This window comes from Pseudophryne corroboree, chromosome 2 (assembly GCF_028390025.1).
Source record: "Pseudophryne corroboree isolate aPseCor3 chromosome 2, aPseCor3.hap2, whole genome shotgun sequence".
Lineage (NCBI taxonomy): Eukaryota > Metazoa > Chordata > Amphibia > Anura > Myobatrachidae > Pseudophryne > Pseudophryne corroboree.
The window spans coordinates 48,658,149-48,678,129 of record NC_086445.1 but is presented as its reverse complement, the minus strand read 5'-3'; the positions used below and the strand labels follow the sequence as shown (position 1 = coordinate 48,678,129).

General features: G+C 44.1%; 1 protein-coding gene across 1 annotated transcript in view; it reads right to left on the bottom strand.

The window, feature by feature from the left end:
- LOC134997248 (antizyme inhibitor 2-like) overlaps nt 1-19,335 on the bottom strand; it is a 116,467-nt gene extending 97,132 nt beyond the window's left edge. Inside the window, exons 1-3 of the mRNA XM_063951261.1 lie at nt 19,240-19,335; nt 5,575-5,718; nt 1,254-1,427 (exon numbers count right to left, since the gene is read on the bottom strand). Of these exons, the coding sequence (XP_063807331.1) occupies nt 1,254-1,427; nt 5,575-5,661 (261 nt within the window). The 5' untranslated portion in view covers nt 5,662-5,718; nt 19,240-19,335. The remainder of the gene's footprint in view (nt 1-1,253; nt 1,428-5,574; nt 5,719-19,239) is intronic.
- Nucleotides 19,336-19,981: the final 646 nt, after the last annotated feature.

Sequence of the window (19,981 nt, the reverse complement as noted above, 5' to 3'; positions counted from 1 at the left end):
GATGCTTGTTTTTAATAGTTTGTTCCATGTCTCTGTTTTATTTTTCTTTATATTTCTAAATTTTAATACTGTATAATCAATCAATCAATCAATCAATCAATCAATCAATCAATGCTTTACCCTGCTACCATGACACAAATACTCTGTTTCCACTTCACTGTACTAACCATGGGCCTCTGATTTAGTCCTTGATTATTGAAAGTATTCTATAGGCGACATCATGCCGATGATAAAATACTGTAGTTCTTAATTAATGAAAAGATTCTATGGGGTCATATAATTTATTAAACTGCCATCTTGTTTGCCACTGCTGTGCCACTATGTTTTGTAGATGTGCTATAATCTTTGAAACTGCCGTGTGTTTGTGTCGCTGCTCTGTCGCTTAGTTTAGCCAGCTCGCTGCAGTCTTTGGCCAATATTGGTGAAAACAATAATGTGAGCTGGGAGGTGGACACAATTGACTGGTAATACCTGAAAATTAATGTTATTGATGTTAATAATATTGTCGTCACAAAAACAGGTCCAAAATACATGATTTTAGCTGTTTTCTGAAATTTTTGAAGAAATCCAAAACCAAAATCAAAACATATGAGGGCGGTTTTGACAAAACAAAAAAGCAACACATGATGATGTTTTAGAGCCAAAACCAAAACATAGGGGACCGCTTACATCTCTACTTTGAACAGCGGGAGGTGGGGCAATGATACCATGTCGTTCCTCGACCCTCTAAACTGCCAAGAATTGCAGCTTTAAACAGCAGGTGGCAGGGCCACGATGATGTAAACATGGTGTTATGTATGCGCAAGGCTGCCATAAGAAATTTTGGGGCCTGGTACTGACAAAATAGACAGGGCCCCTCCCTCCCAAAAAAAAGATTCTGTCGCACTGCTCCACCCCTATGTGATGTCATACATTGTGACGTTACATACAGGTTGAGTGTTGTGGACATACAGAAACAGTTCACAGAGAGCTGATGCACAGATAAGACTTGTTTTAAGAAACAGTCCCTGCGCACCAGCCTACTGTTGATTTACAGACTGGCACAGCTCTACAGGTATTGGCTGTAGAAGCCAGGGGTGGGGCTCCCTCTTTATAAGGGCCCGGGACACCAGTCCCCACAGTCCCCCCCTGGTGGCTGCCCTGTGTATGAGCTTTACTAAGCTTTTTTTTTTACATTTTAAGGAGCTACTGTATCTGCATATTAGCAGGGTTGGTGAAGCATAACTGTGTTATGTATAGGAAGCTGCGATTACCTTACTAGCACAGTCAAATCCTGTACCCAGGGCTGCAAGCACTTGGAGAACCTCAATACCGTTGTTACATTTCACAGCATAGAACGGCCTCACCCGGGGCAGCTGCTGGAGAAATCGCCAATGTTTCTGTATCACGTTGTTTAGATCTGCCACGTAGAAAGCATCATCATCTCCCTAACAGAGAAAGAAATACATATTAATCAGTACTGGAAAAGATGACCAGAAATGACTTTAGTTTACGGGCAGATGTATTAAGCCCAGAGAAGTGATAAAGCAGTGATAAGTGCAAGGTGATAACGCACCAGCCAATCATTTGGGTTTGAAAAATGACAGTTAGGAGCTGATTGGCTACATTTATCACTGCTTTATCACTTCTCCAGGCTTAATACATCTGCCCGTAAAATACATTTACTAAGTGAGCCTCTTTTGATAAAGTATAATATTGTAGCTAGTCCAATATTATACTGATATGCCTAGTCATCAGAGACATCCATTAAATCATCACATAATATATAGCAGTATAATCCTCCCGAGAACCATAATAAAACCTGGGTTTTAAGATTACACAAAAGTGCACCAACAAGATCTTGGCCAAAATGTGTTTTGATAGTGTCTATTTTTAAGGGTATTTGTCATTCTGATTGTAGTGTTACCATATAAAATTAACATAAATTGTAATGGTACTGTTTATTATATGTATGTTAGGGATTAAATAAGTGGTATTTAAAGTCTATCAGGGTAATACCTAGTGATGAGCGGGTTCGGTTCCTCGGGATCCGAACCCGCCCGAACTTCACCCTTTTTTGCACGGTTCCGAGCAGACTCGGATCCTCCCGCCTTGCTCGGTTAACCCGAATGCGCCCGAACGTCATCATCCCGCGGTCGGATTCTCGCGAGATTCGTATTCTATATAAGGAGCCGCGCGTCGCCGCCATTTTTCACTCGTGCATTGGAGATGATCGTGAGAGGACGTGGCTGGCGTCCTCTCAGTTTCTATGTTCAGTGTGCTGCAAATATCTGTGCTCAGTGTGCTGCAAATATCTACGTTCTCTGCCTGAAAAACGCTCCATATCTGTGCTCAGTGTGCTGCAAATATCTGTGCTCACACTGCTTTATTGTGGGGACTGGGGACCACCAGTATTATATAGGAGGAGTACAGTGCAGAGTTTTGCTGACCAGTGACCAGTGACCACCAGTATTATACGTTCTCTGCCTGAAAAACGCTCCATATCTGTGCTCAGTGTGCTGCAAATATCTGTGCTCACACTGCTTTATTGTGGGGACTGGGGACAACCAGTATTATATAGGAGGAGTACAGTGCAGAGTTTTGCTGACCAGTGACCAGTGACCACAGGTATTATACGTTCTCTGCCTGAAAAACGCTCCATATCTGTGTTCAGTGTGCTGCAAATATCTGTGCTCACACTGCTTTATTGTGGGGACTGGGGACCACCAGTATTATATAGGAGGAGTACAGTGCAGAGTTTTGCTGACCAGTGACCACCAGTATTATACGTTCTCTGCCTGAAAAACGCTCCATATCTGTGCTGCATTGTAGTATATATAGTAGCAGTACAGTGCATAATTTTGCTGACCACCAGTATATAATATATAGCAGTACGGTACAGTAGGCCACTGCTCTACCTACCTCTGTGTCGTCAATTATACTATCCATCCATACCTGTGGTGCATTTAAGTTTTGCACAGTATATATATAGTAGGAGGACAGTGCATAATTTTGCTGACCACCAGTATATAATATATAGCAGTACGGTACAGTAGGTCACTGCTCTACCTACCTCTGTGTCGTCAAGTATACTATCCATCCATACCTGTGGTGCATTTAAGTTTTTGTGTGCTGTTTGGGGACTATTTTTTGAAGTGCCATCCTGTCTGACACTGCAGTGCCACTCCTATATGGGCCAGGTGTTTGCGTCGGCCACTTGGGTCACTTAGCTTAGTCACACAGCTACCTCATTGCGCCTCTTTTTTTCTTTGCATCATGTGCTGTTTGGGGACAATTTTTTTAATCTGCCATCCTGTCTGACACTGCAGTGCCACTTCTAGATGGGCCAGGTGTTTGTGTCTGCCACTTGGGTCGCTTAGTTTAGTCACACAGCTACCTCATTGCGCCTCTTTTTTTCTTTGCATCATGTGCTGTTTGGGGACAATTTTTTTAATCTGCCATCCTGTCTGACACTGCAGTGCCACTCCTAGATGGGCCAGGTGTTTGTGTCTGCCACTTGGGTCGCTTAGTTTAGTCACACAGCTACCTCATTGCGCCTCTTTTTTTCTTTGCATCATGTGCTGTTTGGGGACAATTTTTTTAATCTGCCATCCTGTCTGACACTGCAGTGCTACTCCTAGATGGGCCAGGTGTTTGTGTCGGCCACTTGGGTCGTTTGGCTTAGTCACACAGCTACCTCATTGCGCCTCTTTTTTTCTTTGCATCATGTGCTGTTTGGGGACTATTTTTTGAAGTGCCATCCTGTCTGACACTGCAGTGCCACTCCTATATGGGCCAGGTGTTTGTGTCGGCCACTTGGGTCGCTTAGCTTAGTCACACAGCTACCTCATTGCGCCTCTTTTTTTCTTTGCATCATGTGCTGTTTGGGGACAATTTTTTTAATCTGCCATCCAGTCTGACACTGCAGTGCCACTCCTAGATGGGCCAGGTGTTTGTGTCGGCCACTTGGGTCGCTTAGCTTAGTCACACAGCTAACTCATTGCGCCTCTTTTTTTCTTTGCATCATGTGCTGTTTGGGGACAATTTTTTTAATCTGCCATACTGTCTGACACTGCAGTGCCACTCCTAGATGGGCCAGGTGTTTGTGTCGGCCACTTGGGTCGCTTAGTTTAGTCACACAGCTACCTCATTGCGCCTCTTTTTTTCTTTGCATCATGAGCTGTTTGGGGACAATTTTTTTAATCTGCCATCCTGTCTGACACTGCAGTGCCACTCCTAGATGGGCAAGGTGTTTGTGTGGCCACTTGGGTCGCTTAGCTTAGTCACACAGCTACCTCATTGCGCCTCTATTTTTCTTTGCATCATGTGCTGTTTGGGGACAATTTTTTTAATCTGCCATCCTGTCTGACACTGCAGTGCCACTCCTAGATGGGCCAGGTGTTTGTGTCGGCCACTTGGGTTGCTTAGCTAAGTCACACAGCTACCTCATTGCGCCTCTTTTTTTCTTTGCATCATGTGCTGTTTCGGGACAATTTTTTAAATCTGCCATCCTGTCTGACACTGCAGTGCCACTCCTAGATGGGCCAGGTGTTTGTGTCGGCCACTTGGGTTGCTTAGCTTAGTCATCCAGCGACCTCGGTGCAAATTTTAGGACTTAAAATAATATTGTGAGGTGTGAGGTGTTCAGAATAGACTGGAAATGAGTGGAAATTATGGTTATTGAGGTTAATAATACTATGGGATCAAAATGACCCCCAAATTCTATGATTTAAGCTGTTTTTGAGGGGTTTTTTGTAAAAAAACACCCGAATCCGACGAAAAATTTTCAGGGAGGTTTTGCCAAAACGCGTCCGAATCCAAAACACGGCCGCGGAACCGAATCCAAAACCAAGACACAAAACCCGAAAAATTTCCGGTGCACATCACTAGTAATACCCCAAGCCAGCCTCTGGTGGAAAGGATAGTATAGCCTTGGGTTGAGGCACTACAGCTCGAATATTACAGTAACCAGAGCTGACCCTTAAAGTGATAGCATAGTAATTTACAGGGTACCCCAGTTACACTTACATCTGAAATAGGGCATTTATGGTAATAGATCCAGGGTTGGACTGGCCACAGGGGCAACCCCCAGTGGGCCACACTGCCTGGGCCCCACCCCCTCCTCTAGGGATTAGTTTACAGACACTGCACTTACGTTATACATACAGTATATTACCTTATGCTGCACAGGACTATGGTGTATTCTCTACAGTGCATTGCTGTTATTAATCTGTTACTTTATCGTATATGCACTAGCAGTATTTACTATACATGTTTATTAAGTTGCCCAGACAGTGCACTCACTAATGGTTAGGCAAGCCTCTGTGGCGTTTGGTCACACCCCCTCTGGAGACTGGCCACACCCCAAAACATAGGCCCCTATAACTGGTTTACCCCGGTGTGCCTTCAAATCCCAGCCAGTCACTGATCCAACCCCTCACTGGGCACCATAAATGCTAATTCTGGTCTACAGTCATCAACTGTTTAAGACTAACAAAGTTCCCATCAAATATGAACAAGCTACAGATAATTAGCAAGAAGAACAGGGGCAGGCACAGGACAATCAGGACACAGGGAGCCCTATGTAACACCAACGTTTAGAGAGAGACTTCTGATTCTCTTCTTCATGAACTGTAGAGGGGACTCCCCCTCTTCCACTAGGGTCACACTGCCGTTCTGCATTCTCCCCACTTGCTGTTCTCATGTTCTCCACTTTCATCCACTGGGGAGTTTTGTTGCCTGAAAATATAACCACAAAACACAAATACTGATAAGGTATTTAGATAGAATGGGGCACTAGACATTGGACAGATCGGGAGAGATTTGGTCAATGAACAATAGATAGTGATAGAAACTGACTGAACTGGTTCCATCAGAACACACGTGACCTGTTACAGAAAGTCCTGATCCAACTGTGGTGGTGCACATCTATAAAATACTCTGAAGGTGAAAGGGCGCATAAGGCATCATAGCGTGCTCTGTTCCAACATATAGTAAAATAATTTGAGAATGCTTGGAACACACATATTGCTACTGTTGCAGACTGAGTTTGAAAATGTTATAAAAATAATAATAATCCAGTTCCCTTCGGGTGCGGTAAAATAAATCTACATGGTCTAGGTCGGCAGGTACAAATGGTCAACAGATGAAAGGTCAACAGTGGTTATGGTTGACAGGTGCTAAATGTCCACAGGGTCAAAAGGTCAACATGGCAATGGTCGACACACTTTTTTTTATTTTTGGGTCAAATATTGTATATTTCATGTCCTGTGATCACCGTCAGTACACACGTAGATGCTCGCCTTGCTTCGGGCAAAGCGGCTCACTCCGCTACTTCTTCACTTGCCACAGATTACTATTCCCAATCCTAGTCCACATGGATAGTACTGTAAATCAAGCAAATTTGAGGAGAACGTGAATAAAAAATGCGTTGACCATTTGTGTGTCGACCATTGTCACTTGGTGAACAAACCTCAGTCGGTGAAACATGCATTCAAGGAAGGAGTCTCCGAGTCCCGTGCACAGGACCAGGATAGATTGCAAAATACTCTGATAAGTATACAAACATTTTATTTACCAATACATGTTTTTTGTTGCCTATATCTAATTGCTTTTCCTATTGTAATTGCCAAATATTTGGGATCACCCTGCATACATTGATTATCCTTAAAAACCCCACCTCATACTAAGAAGCAAACGTACTTAAATTATCTACTTCCCTCCCCCTCCATCTCCATTTCCCTGTTCCTCTTCCCCCTCCCCTTTCACTCTCTATCAGGGACTCTCATTACACTTGAGTAAAGTCTGTGATCACCGCTGCTCTGCACAGCAAAAGCCATACCCACCCACACGAGGCCACACCCACTCCCAATGGATGCCCCACCCCTTTCCAGATGCACATCTTCTCCACGCAAAGGTCCCGCATCACAAATGTTGGGAGGTATGCATTTACCTATGTTTTCATCGTCACTGACCCGATTTTTCACCCACTGCTGTTGAGACAGGGGTGGAGGGTGGGGAGGAAACCACGGGGGCCTGGGTCACCACTGCCCCCTGCCAACCTCTCCTGTTAGCAACAGCTTTGTTCTCCATGAGGCACATGCTGTTGTGTGCTGGATTTGCCCCTGGCTGAGGGTCATGACAGCGCCCCCTCAAATCTGCATCAGCGCCACTTTGCGTCACTGAAAAGACTTCTTTCCCCCGTCATTTGCATAAGGGAGTGTGGCTACGCCACCCACGATTAGGCCATGGCCCCGAAAGCTGTACCTGGGCCCATCATAGGGGGTAATTCCAAATTGATCGCAGCAGGAATTTTGTTAGCAGTTGGGCAAAACCATGTGCACTGCAGGGGAGGTAGATTTAACATGTGCAGAGAGAGTTAGATTTGGGTGAGGTGTGTTCAATCTGCAATCTAATTTGCAGTGTAAAAATAAAGCAGCCAGTATTTACCCTGCACAGAAACAAAATAACCCACCCAAATCTAACTCTTTCTGCACATGTTATGTCTGCCTCCCCTGCAGTGCACATGGGCCCTCATTCCGAGTTGTTCGCTCGTTAGCTGCTTTTAGCAGTATTGCACACGCTAAGCCGCCGCCCTCTGGGAGTGAATCTTAGCTTAGCAGAATTGCGAACGAAAGATTCGCAAAATAGCGAAAAGAAATGTCTTTGCAGTTTCTGAGTAGCTCGAGACTTACTCTTCCACTGCGATCAGTTCAGTCCTTTTCGTTCCTGGTTTGACGTCACAAACACACCCAGCGTTCGTCCAGACACTCCCCCGTTTCTCCAGCCACTCCCGCGTTTTTCCAGAAAACGCCAGCGTTTTTTCACACACTCCCATAAAACGGCCAGTTTATGCCCAGAAACACCCACTTCCTGTCAATCACACTACGATCAGCAGAACGATGAAAAAACCTTGTAATGCCGTAAGTAAAATACCAAACTTCTTAGCAAATTTACTTGGCGCAGCCGCAGTGCGAACATTGCGCATGCCCAGTTTGCGGAAAATCGCTCTGATGCGAAGTAAAATAACGAGCGAACAACTCGGAATGAGGGCCATGGTTTTGCCCAACTGCTAACAAAATTCCTGCTGCGATCAACTTGGAATTGCCCCCATAGTCTCCACAAAAGAAATAGAAGACTGCAAAAAACATTATACATAAAAAATATGCAAGCATAAAGTAAACTCAAAACATGCAGACGAACCAACTCCAAGCAATAATGGCACATGAGGTTCTAATTGGTCCAGTATGTATTTGACCCAAGGTCAAATGTAGCCATAAGGAGTAAATGGGTCTACGGAGACCAAAACGACTATGGGCCTAACCAGACCCGATCGCCATTGTGCAAAATCGTACAGCAGATGATTATGGAACGACTGCGCAAGCGTACGGATCGTAATGCACATGCGTGAGGCCAAACTGAGAAAAAATACTGCCTTTTTTTATCGCTAGGCAAACGCAGATTGATTGACAGGAAACGGACGTTTGGGGATGGTAACTGGACATTTTCTGGGAGTGTCATGAAAAACGCAGGCGTTCTCAAGCGTTTTCAGGGCGTGTGTGTGACGTCAGCTCTGGCCCCGATCAGCCTGTTTGTGTCGCACTGTAGGAGTAAGTCCTGGGCTACACACACACTGCACAGGCTGGAGAAATCATTCGATGGTGAGTGAGTTGCGAACGGATTTGCAGCTGACCGGCGTTTGCAAAGCTTTTCGCACGGCGTACGCAGACTTGCACGGTGCGGATTTTCACTCAGTCTGGGCTGCGACTATCCAATCGCAGAGGTGCAATCAGGTGTGAAATAGGCCCTATATAATTTCAAAAACACAGATATCAAAAATAGAAAAAGAATATCAACATATCCAGAGTGTAATGACCAATATAATAATAAAGCACTATCAACAGTGCATATTTCAGCTATGCAAGTGTGCGAATGCATGTGTAGCAGAGCTGTACAAACAGATCTTGTGCAATCTCTGCGCAGCCCAGGATTTACTCAGCCACTGTGATCACATCAGCCTGTCGGGGACCGGAATTGACGTCAGGAACCCTCCCTGCAAACGCTTGGACACGCCTATGTTTTTCCAGACACTCCTTGAAAACGGTCAGTTGCCACCCACAAACGGCTTCTTCCTGTCAATCTCCTTGCGTTCGCCCGTGCGAACGGATCCGTCGCACAAACCCATCGCTGAGCGGTGATCCGCTTTGTACCCGAGCAACGCGCCTGCGCATTGCGGTGCATACGCATGCGCAGTTTGGACCTGATCCCACACTGTGCAAAAACGCAGCCTAGCGATCAGGTCTGAATTACCCCCCATGGTTTTGCCCATTAGAGAACAAACTTGCTGCTGTGATCAGGTCTGAATTAGGCCCTTTATATGTACATGTATGTATGTGTGTATATGTTCTATGTGTGTGTGTATATATGTATGTGTGTATATATGTATGTGTTCTATGTGTGTCTGTGTGCATATGATCTATGGGGGTCATTCTGAGTTATTCGCTCGTGGCCGATTTTCGCAACGGAGCGATTAATGCGAAAATGCGCTTGCGTGCCAGGATAAAACGCGGGAGTGTCTGGAGAAATGGGGGAGTGGCTGACCGAACGCAGGGCGTGTTTGTGACGTTAAACCAGGAACGAAACGGGCTGAGCTCATCGCAGTGTAGGAGTAAGTCTGGAGCTACTCAGAAACTGCAAAGAATTATTTAGTAGCAATTCTGCTAATCTTTCGTTCGCAATTCTGCTAAGCGAAGATACACTCCCAGAGGGCGGCGGCCTAGCGTGTGCAATGCTGCTAAAATCAGCTAGCGAGCGAACAACTCGGAATCACCCCCTATGTATCATACTTACCTACTTTTGAAAAAGCATGTCAGGGAGATGTGAAAGTAACACCTATCAGCGCGGACGCGTACTGCTACATCTGAGAGGCGGGTCATAAAAATGACTTACATCCAAATGTAAATGATCCCCAAAGTTAGTAAGATCTACTTGTGGAAGAAAAGACACAGATATTTATCAGGATTTGTTTGTGTATTGCAGGCCTGTCCAACCTGTGGCTCTCCAGTTGTTGTGAAACTACACATCCCAGCATGTCCTGCCACGGTTTTAGCATTCCTTAATAGCAAAACTGTGGCAAAGCATGATGGGACTTGTAGTATTACAACAGCTGGAGAGCCACTGGTTGGCCAGGCCTGGTGTATTGTGTTTTAGAAGAGCTTTCATGTTTTGTAAGTGGCCAAGAGAAACCTTATTTAAAATGCATGTAGCCATAGCAATCATAGGGGGTCATTCCGAGTTGATCGCTAGCTGCAGTTGTTCGCGGCGCAGCGGTCAGGCTAAAAATCGGCACTTCTGTGCATGCGTATAGCGTGCAGTGCGCACACGCGACGTACTTTCACAAAAGCCGATGCAGTTTTACACAAGCTCTAGCGATGCTTTTCAGTCGCACTGCTGGCCACAGAGTGATTGACAGGAAGTGGGTGTTTCTGGGAGGTAACTGACCGTTTTCCAGGAGTGTGCTGAAAAACGCAGGCGTGTCAGATACAAACGCAGGCGTGCCTGGGAAAACGGGGGCGTGGCTGGCCGAACGCTGGGCGTGTTTGTGAAGTCAAAACAGGAACTAAACAGACTGAAGTGATCACTAGCTAGGAGTAAGTCTCGAGCTACTCAGAAACTGAACAATCTTTTTTTGTAGCAATGCTGGGTACCTTTCGTTCGCACTCCTGCTAAGCTAAGATACACTCCCAGAGGGCGGCGGCCTAGCATTTGCACTGCTGCTAAAAGCAGCTAGCGAGCGATCAACTCGGAATGAGGGCCACTGTGCCTTATAACAATGCAGGGAAATGGCACAGATGAACTCATTTGAATGTACTGTATATATCTCTGATTTAGTTTTTTACCCCAAGAATGTAAAGTAAAATCAGGGAGATTGCTGGTCTAGTCAGGGAGTGAGGGAGATTGCTGCTATTTCAGGGAGTCTCCTGCAGAATGAGGGAGGGTAGGCAACTCTGCTATGTGTGTATATGTTTATTTGTATGTGAGTATGTGTTCTATGTGTATGTATATGTGCATGTGTTCTTCTACGTGTCCATTTGTGCATATGTGTTCTATATGTGCATTTGTGTGTATACAATATGTTCTATATAACATGTGTGTTATATATATATATATATATATATATATATATATATATATATATATAAAAGAGCAAAAATGACAGCACTCAAAACCATGGTACAGAATGAATAGATGGTGCAAGGCAGTAAAATAACATAAAGGCACTCGCTTTTCCAGCTCATTGGAAAAAGCAAAACAAGCCAGCACTCACGGTTTAGATGAGAAAACGAAGAAGATTTATTCCATATCAAGGCGACAAGTGTACGTACAGGCACAGCCCAACAGCTGTTTCAACCGATACAGGTCTTCCTCAGGGGCTATAAGGAATATAAATGGGCACGCCAAATCCAAGAACATGACATTTCTTTAATGAAAACAAGTCTCTTTTATTTACTCACAGACCATAGAAAAGTGCAAGTGTGGACGTTTCGGTCCCCAAAGGACCATCATCAGGACCAGCAGCAATGCATCCTATCACCACAGCATCAGGAGAGCAGACTGAAGCACCATCACCACCAACACAAATATATACCAATATCAGTTACCCAGAGTTCCCTGTCTCAACAACCAATGCATCATGGGATAGCCAATATACCAATAAACCCAATAGACATTAATAAATAACTTTAGGACAGTATAATACCACCAATAGTGTCAGCGCACTGCGCCATATCCATAAATAATCAACACAATATGAAACCTTAGCTCTAGAGGCTGGAATATATTAATCAAACACGGCCGGAAACGGCCAAACCCAGAAGTAAAGCCGTGGAACGCATCCGTGGAACGCATAGCGCTCCACCGCTAAACACAGCACTTTAGCTCTAGGAAGCCATCACTGCAGGTCAGCACAATATCAACAATGTCAGTGCACTGCGCCACATCAGCAAATATCAAACATAATATATAATCCTAGCCACAAGCCCTAGGATATATCCATTAACCACGGCCGGAAACGGGGCGAATCCGGAAATAGAGCCGTGGAATGCATCCGGAAGTATCATGCGTGCCACAGTCAAACCTGGGTATCCGCGAACAGAAGTTCAAATATCCAAGCAACAAAATGTGACTGCCATGAGACGCGGAGGCCGTGGCATAGGTACCCCACGCGACGTGGGGACAAAGTGAAAAAGAGGAGGTGGTTGGGGCAACAGGTCCTAAATACGGTATTTAACTTATCTGACCACGTGTTAACTGGTCCAGAGACCGATGTCTTGTCCCTGGGATTTTCTTTTGTTCCTACTTCTTTCCATGATAAATTTAATGCATCTGTAGATTGTTATAAATTGGGCAGAAAACTAAGACTACGTGAACTTTTTGGTGATCATGATTCTGAAGTGCCACGGGCACAGATTCTAAAAGCCCCTAGTATTTTTGATCCCCAAAGTTCTAATGCTAGCATTAAGACCTATTTGAGGTTGGTTGAGGCTGATTTGGATAAGATTGATGAAAAGCCTAGATATCATAATCTTAGTAAGACACATCGATCTGCTTTGAAATCTTTGATTAAAAATGACCGGCTGGTCATTAGGCAGGCTGATAAGGGTTGTCGAAGTCAAAAATATTACACACACACAACATACAAACTCCAAACAGAGGTCTCTGTTCGTGCGCATACACGCAGCGTGCACAGGATATATGGTAGCATACGCATTCACACAGACAAGCCACAAAGGCATATTCAACACATAATCATACAACACATAGACAAAAACATGTTAAGCACCATTTTGTATTAAATTGTATTTATATAATAGAGTGTAAAATCAGATATATATGTATTATTGGAATGGAACAAGTTAATTATACCATGCTTAGTGTCGAAATGATCAGGAGAATGTGTGGATTAATTTGATAGCTATGGGTAATTTGTAGCACATTGCAACGATTAGTTATGACCAAATGTATGAATACAAAGGACTTTCTGAGACTTGAAACTGGCCTCACTGCATGACCCTGGGGGCAAACACATGTGTTTGCAACATAGGACAAAAGACCTCACACTGAACTATGAGCCGTCGAGTTCTTGAGAGGTTTGGCCTCTGGACCAATGGAAGAAGATGTAACTCACTGTTGTATACACCCATTATTTTACTGTATAAAAAGAGGGACCCAGAATCAGGCTCTGGCTCTCTGATACATTATCATTCACTATCACACACACATACACACACACACACACACACACACACACACACACACACACACACACACACACACACACACACACACACACATTCTCATTCACACTCATACATTCTCATTCACTCTCACACACACACACACTCTCACACACACACACACACACACACACACACACACACACACTCTCTCACACACACACACACACACTTAGAAGTCTCCTACCTGATGACTGGCTGCCTGATTCCAGTGAAACTAAGCGTATGTATATTGGCTGTAACTGATTCTTATGTAACTGCAACTGCTTATTTTATAACTGTAACTCTGTAACCATATTTATATATATTATAACTGAATGATATACTGTACATATGTTATTTTGTATGCATACCCTTTTAATATCAAACATCTCTGAGCGTTGGACCTCAGTATACAAATGTGTGCGACTGCTTGCTTTCTTTTAAGGGACATAGTGCTGCAACGCTCAGTGCACTTTTATCGTATATGGTAATAAGATGCGCCTTGCGTCCGCAGTATATATTAACGCTGGCATTAAAATGTTTATTTAAAATAATTGGAAATTCACAGTTGGGGGCTCCGTCAGGGATATCACGTACTTAATGATGCACTGTACTGACGCGTTGTGGTCTACCAGCTAAAGATGGACGCATCTAGATGCTGCTGAACTTCATATGTTTTTTGCGTTATCAGTAAAGCACTGATATGAATCAAGGGACAATAGATTTCTTTGTTGCCTGTGAGTGTGATAAAAACGCACAATATTAGAAGTGCTACAGCGTACTTTTTATTGTTGCTAAACGAGGTTCAATAAGTCATATTGTGTTTGTTTCAGATTGGATTGTTTATCTGTTAAGTAAATCTAATGAGCATTTAATAGTTGGTGCATGACGGATATAGTTGTGTTAGCATGCTGCGTCCTATTCGCATACTGCTTACATAGGCCTGAAGTAACAGAGCTTTGTTCGCGCTGAAACGTTGTTACCATGCAGTGGGAATTGTCCACTAGGGCAACTTCTGGTGCTTGTATAAATTGTGATTTATTTGTGACAAGGGATAGAGCTAGTGTTTATATTCTGGTCACATGGCATGGACACCATTTTGTCCAAGCACATGGTTTGGAATGGAAAGGAGCAGTGGCCATTTTAGGTCTAATGTGAGGTACAGTAATGAATAGCAAATATTACCTGTTGTTCCTGATGTACAAATCTGCATTGGTCTTAGAAGCCACATAACTTAAGTCCTGAAGGCCATTGTTAAGCAATCTGTAGCCTTTGTTACAATGTAAACAATATATATGTACAAATCCATCACCATTTAAAAGCTACCAATGAATTTAACTAACCCATGTCATTGTCAATTATAAATTGTGTTTCAATTAGATCTAGTGAGAGTACAAGGGAGGTAAATACTTAGCTTGATGAAAAAAATGATTTGTTTTAGACGTGGAAGATCCTGAGTGTGTAAAATGGCCCCTCTGCTTGTTACAAGATAAGCAATCGAAATGTTAATGAACTTGTTTCACTAGGACAAGACCTAGTGAAACATCTGTTGAGATGCAAATTAGAGGCTCTGTGGAAACTACACTCATTCAGTATGTGTGTATAAATACATGTGCTGTGTGGGGGTTTCATAAGAGTGAAATATTATATATATATATATATATATATATAATTATTATTATTATTATTATTATATGGATATATTATATTTATATCATTGTAGGTTCTGCTAGATGGCTATCCAATCTGAATAATAGCATTTAAATGATAGTCAATAGCCATATTGAATTGAAGTGTAATACCTCTGGGGGGATGTTATCAATCACTAAGAAATTATTCCTTTTTCTGTACAGAAAAATATTGTGAATTTGTGTGGGTTAAAAGTAAGTGTGATTGGATTGAACCCCGGAATTCGGGATTCCGTAGGGCGAGACACTCATCTAGGAGTAGCTCCAGTGGCATGGCGGCTCATAATCGCACGTTTAAGGCCAGGTGTGGGGTTAGCCAAAACACCCCAGGTGACGGAGAGATAACCTACTGTAAAAAGTAAAATTGTCTTCATAATCGTAAGGCACACAAATAACAAGTATTTGTGAGTCGTGCGATTTGACCGCACCTCTGGTCATGTGATACGCATTGCAACATGATACGGTTTTTGCGTAATTTTGCGTAAATAGCGTCATCATACGTGCTGTGTTAGCATACGCAGAGGTGATTGAGTAAAGAGTTAAGAACTTCACTGTACTCCCAGGAAGATTCTTGGTGGACATTCATTGGATGGTGTGGTGACGTTTCCCCACATGGAATTCCAGTGGATAGAAACATAAAAGTAGCAGGTCTGTAACCTCCACTGGAAAGGTGTGGTATTACTCTGTTAATACAGAGTGCAGTGGCGGATATAGACTTAACTTTTAGGGGGGCGGTTTAAGAATTATGACTCCTCCCCCTAATCATAGCCCCTCCCACTTAGTAATGCCCTTCCCGTTCGCTTCTAAAATTTCCTATTGTTGCCATTATTAATAAAATGTTGCCAGTTAGTGGGGAGAACCCTGCGCACTGGTGATACAGACTGGCGAATCGCCATTCCTTCCATCAGGGGTGGTAGAGGATAAGACAGTAGGGCAATTTAAACATGCATGGGACAGACATAAGGATATCCTTACAAAGAAATAAGGATCAGATAAGGTTAGAGATAAAAATAATGTAAAAAAAAAGGGGCAGACTAGATGGGCCAAGTGGTTCTTATATGCCGACAAATTCTATGTTTCTATAGCACACTGAATGAGCCGAAATTCACATTATAGCACACTGTATGAGCTGAAATTCACATTGTAGCACACTGTATGAGCTGCAATTCACAATGTAGCACACTGAATAATCCGAAATTCACATTATAGCACACTGTATGAGCCGAAATTCACATTATAGCACACTGAATGAGCTGAAATTCACATTATAGCACTCTGAATGAGCCGAAATTCACATTATAGCACGCAGAATGAGCCGAAATTCACATTATAGCACGCAGAATTAGCCGAAATTCACATTATAGCACACAGAATGAGCCAAAATTCACATTATAGCACATTGAATGAGCCGAAATTCACATTATAGCACACTGAATGAGCCGAAATTCACATTATAGCACGCAGAATGAGCCGAAATTCACATTATAGCATACTGTATGAGCCAAAATTCACATTATAGCACGCAGAATGAGCCGAAATTCACATTATAGCACACTGAATGAGCCGAAATTCACATTATAGCACACTGTATGAGCCGAAATTCACATTATAGCACACTGTATGAGCCGAAATTCACATTACAGCACGCAGAATGAGCTGAAATTCACATTACAGTACACTGAATGAGCCAAAATAATGCAGGCACTGGGGGCAAGGGGAATCCTACCCCCTTATTAACTTACACTGGGGCAGCGAGGAAAAAAAACAGGGGAGCCTGCCCCCTTCTTTACTCCGAGTATTGCAGCGTAAGGGCTTAAACAGTATCTCACCCCAAGCTGCGGGCCTGCGGATCTTTGTCCCATGTCTCACTGTCCGAGGTCCGCTTCTGGAATGGAGGTCCTCTGCCAGATCAGTAATTTGTCCCGCCACTCCACTCAAATGGCCGTCGAGCTGTCCCTGTCTTGGTGGGACATGGTGTCATACACACTGGGTCTTTGAGGGACATAGTGACAAATATGGGGGCCATGAGAGGGATTTGGTGACAAACATACTGGGGGAGGAGGGGCATGGTGACATACACACTGGGGCCTGGGACGGTACAAGAGCAGACATACACTTTAGCTAGGAGAATTGGGGGGAGACATGGCACACAGATACTTTAGCTAGGCGGGGAGGGGGGAGACGTGGCACACACACAGTTTAGCTAGGAGGAGGGGGGGAGACGTGGAACAAACACACTTTAGCTAGGAGGGGGGACATATCATACACTTTAGTTAGGAGAAGAGGGGGGAGAAATGGCACACAGACACTTTAGCTAGGAGGGGAGGGGGGAGACATGGAACACAGACACTTTAGCTAGGAGGGGAGGGGGGAGACATGAAACACAGACACTTTAGCTAGGAGGGGAGACATGGCACACACACTTTAGCTAGGAGGAGAAGGGGGGGTGTGGAAGATATGGCACACACACACACTTTAGCTTGAAGGGGAGGAGACATGGCATATACACACAATCAATTGCTTTAGCTAAGCTCTCTCCATGGACTCCGTGCCCGCTCATCCTCTGCTGCAAACTGGCGCTAGCCTGCCCCTGAATGCTTTTTCGGCATCCACTAAAGCCTACTGCGCATGACAGTGTGTGTCATTGCGCAGAGGCATCATAGGAGGAGGAGCCGCTGGGACGGGGGAAGGAAGGTTGTCGCTGATTGACAGCACACACTGTCTATCGCACCCTCAGACGTCACTCTCAGCGGCAGTAGGCGTGCCGCGGCCCGGCCGGCAGTGTCAGTGCTTGCTGCCTGCCGCTCAGCCGCTGCTCGCAGCAGGTGATCGTCGCTGGCGCCGGGGCGGGCAGAATTCAGTATTTAGAAGTACTGAAATCTGAAAACCCAGCCTCGGCCATTTTTCCCGGTGCAGTGCAGTGTAGGGGGGGCGTTCGCCCATTTCGCCCCTGTCTGTATCCGCTACTGCCTGAGGGGTCTGATAGGGTCTTCACTGGGTACACGGTAGTCACTACAGAAGTGGACCATGGTACTTTCCAGCGGAGAAGGAGCGGGTGAAAAGCGCTCAAAGGACTTTTCACTGTTGTCTTGCGTTGGCCACTTAGTGCATGTGTTTAAAAAGTCCACAATGGGAGCTAAGTGTGCACGCAAGAGGCATACAGGAGCCAGGGTTCAGGCTGAGGAGCAGGGGCCGAAAGGGTCCGTGGATTATGTGTGAGGACAGGGGCCGAAAGGGTCCGGTGGAAGTCTGCTAGATGGGGTGATTGATAAGTTGTTTCTCACCCGGAATTCTAGTGGAACAAAACCCAAGTAACATTGACAGGAAGTATGTTCCTTATACGGAAGCTTTTTGAAATGATTGAGTACGTATGAATGGTGAAATATAATTTCCAGTGATTGGTGGTTTTGATCCTAATGTATTGCAGGTAGCATGTTTAACCAAAGTCTTAAAAGACAAGAACAAAAACATAATAACTGTTTGAACTCGTAGCAACAATGAGTAAGTAAAAAAGAGAATGGAAGTACACCGCCATATGTAGATGTGGAAGCAGTTACAGCCAGTATACAAACTATAGAAAATAATAAAAATATGAATGTAACCTATAATATGTACTAATGTATGTCAAACGTTTTATTTAGGAGGAGAAGGTGACCCGAGTGGTTTCAGCCATTTCTCATGCACTCAGAGGAGTAATATCCAACCGGTAAAAGAGGAGCTATAGCCTGCAGGGGAAGTGGCTGAGACCAGTGGAACTAGTAAGTATGGAGCCATTCAAGTACATATATAGAAAGAAAGATCACAGGTAAATACTAATTCGGCAAATGGGAGTAACGAGAGAAGTGCAACATTACCCTTTGACAAAACCTGCTGAAGTTACGATTGGGCCTCTATGATGCTAAACCCTTTTCTGTTCCCCTAGCAGCAGTGGCCCCTGACTAACTTAATCGACAGAGATTTTGTTGTGTAAATTGAAATGTGAAATACATATACTGTACTCCCGCTCAGGAAGTACAAGGTATGTTAGATACTCCTCAAAGACTAATGTTGCATTCCACTGTTCTAGATTCATGTCCATCACAGGTAGAGGGAATTATCTCACAGATACCGGATTCCCTATGAACTTAGGATGGACAGGACACTGATTTGATGGCTGAGGTAGTCCCAGTAGTGACACAGCAAGCACAAGATTTAAGGGGGGTAGACCAAGTAGTTAATCAATTCCCTGTAGTGCCCAATCCAGCTGTCATTTTAATAAAATCCTCTCCACCATTATAAACTTTACTGCCACCAACCTCTATTCTGTTTTCTTCACAGTTTCCTCTTCATCTCTGCATTCACAAAGGGGGTACAATACATGGACCCGACTCTCCCGAGGTTTCAAGTGACAGCCTGAGTATTTTCTCCCAAGCCCTACATGACTGTTTACAATATGTTGATGACTTGTTGTTGTGCGCTGATTCATTTGAGTCGACCCTGACAGATACTAAACAGTTTCTTTTTCATCTCTTCCAGACAGGACACAAGGTCTCAAGGGATAAACTGCAGTTGTGTGGGACAAGGGTCAAATGCTTAGGACGTAGTACTGTTACATGATTTGACAGTTCATACACCACATGCCGTATTGGTCCTTCAAAGTTCTGCCCAAACCCGGTATGTCTCATCAGCACAAAAGGGAGCTGTCACTGAATGACACCAGTATATAACTGCATGTGCCTTGTAATGCACAAAGGGTGGAGGATGAGAATACTGGTGAAGGAAAATTTTGTATGGACACTGATATGCGTGATGGTGTAGAATATCTGAATCAGACCTTTACTACAAGACCAGACATAAGTGACAGCCCGTTAGTGAACGCAGACCTAATATTTTTTTTTCCCCTAGACTGACGGTAGTTACCACAGACAGACAGACAGACAAACATGTTACAGGATATACTGTTGTAGATGACCGAGGTATTATAGAAGCTGAAACCGTTGGGCAGACCGCATGCAGCACTGGTCGCTGAGCTGGTCTCACTGACCAGGGCATGCGAGT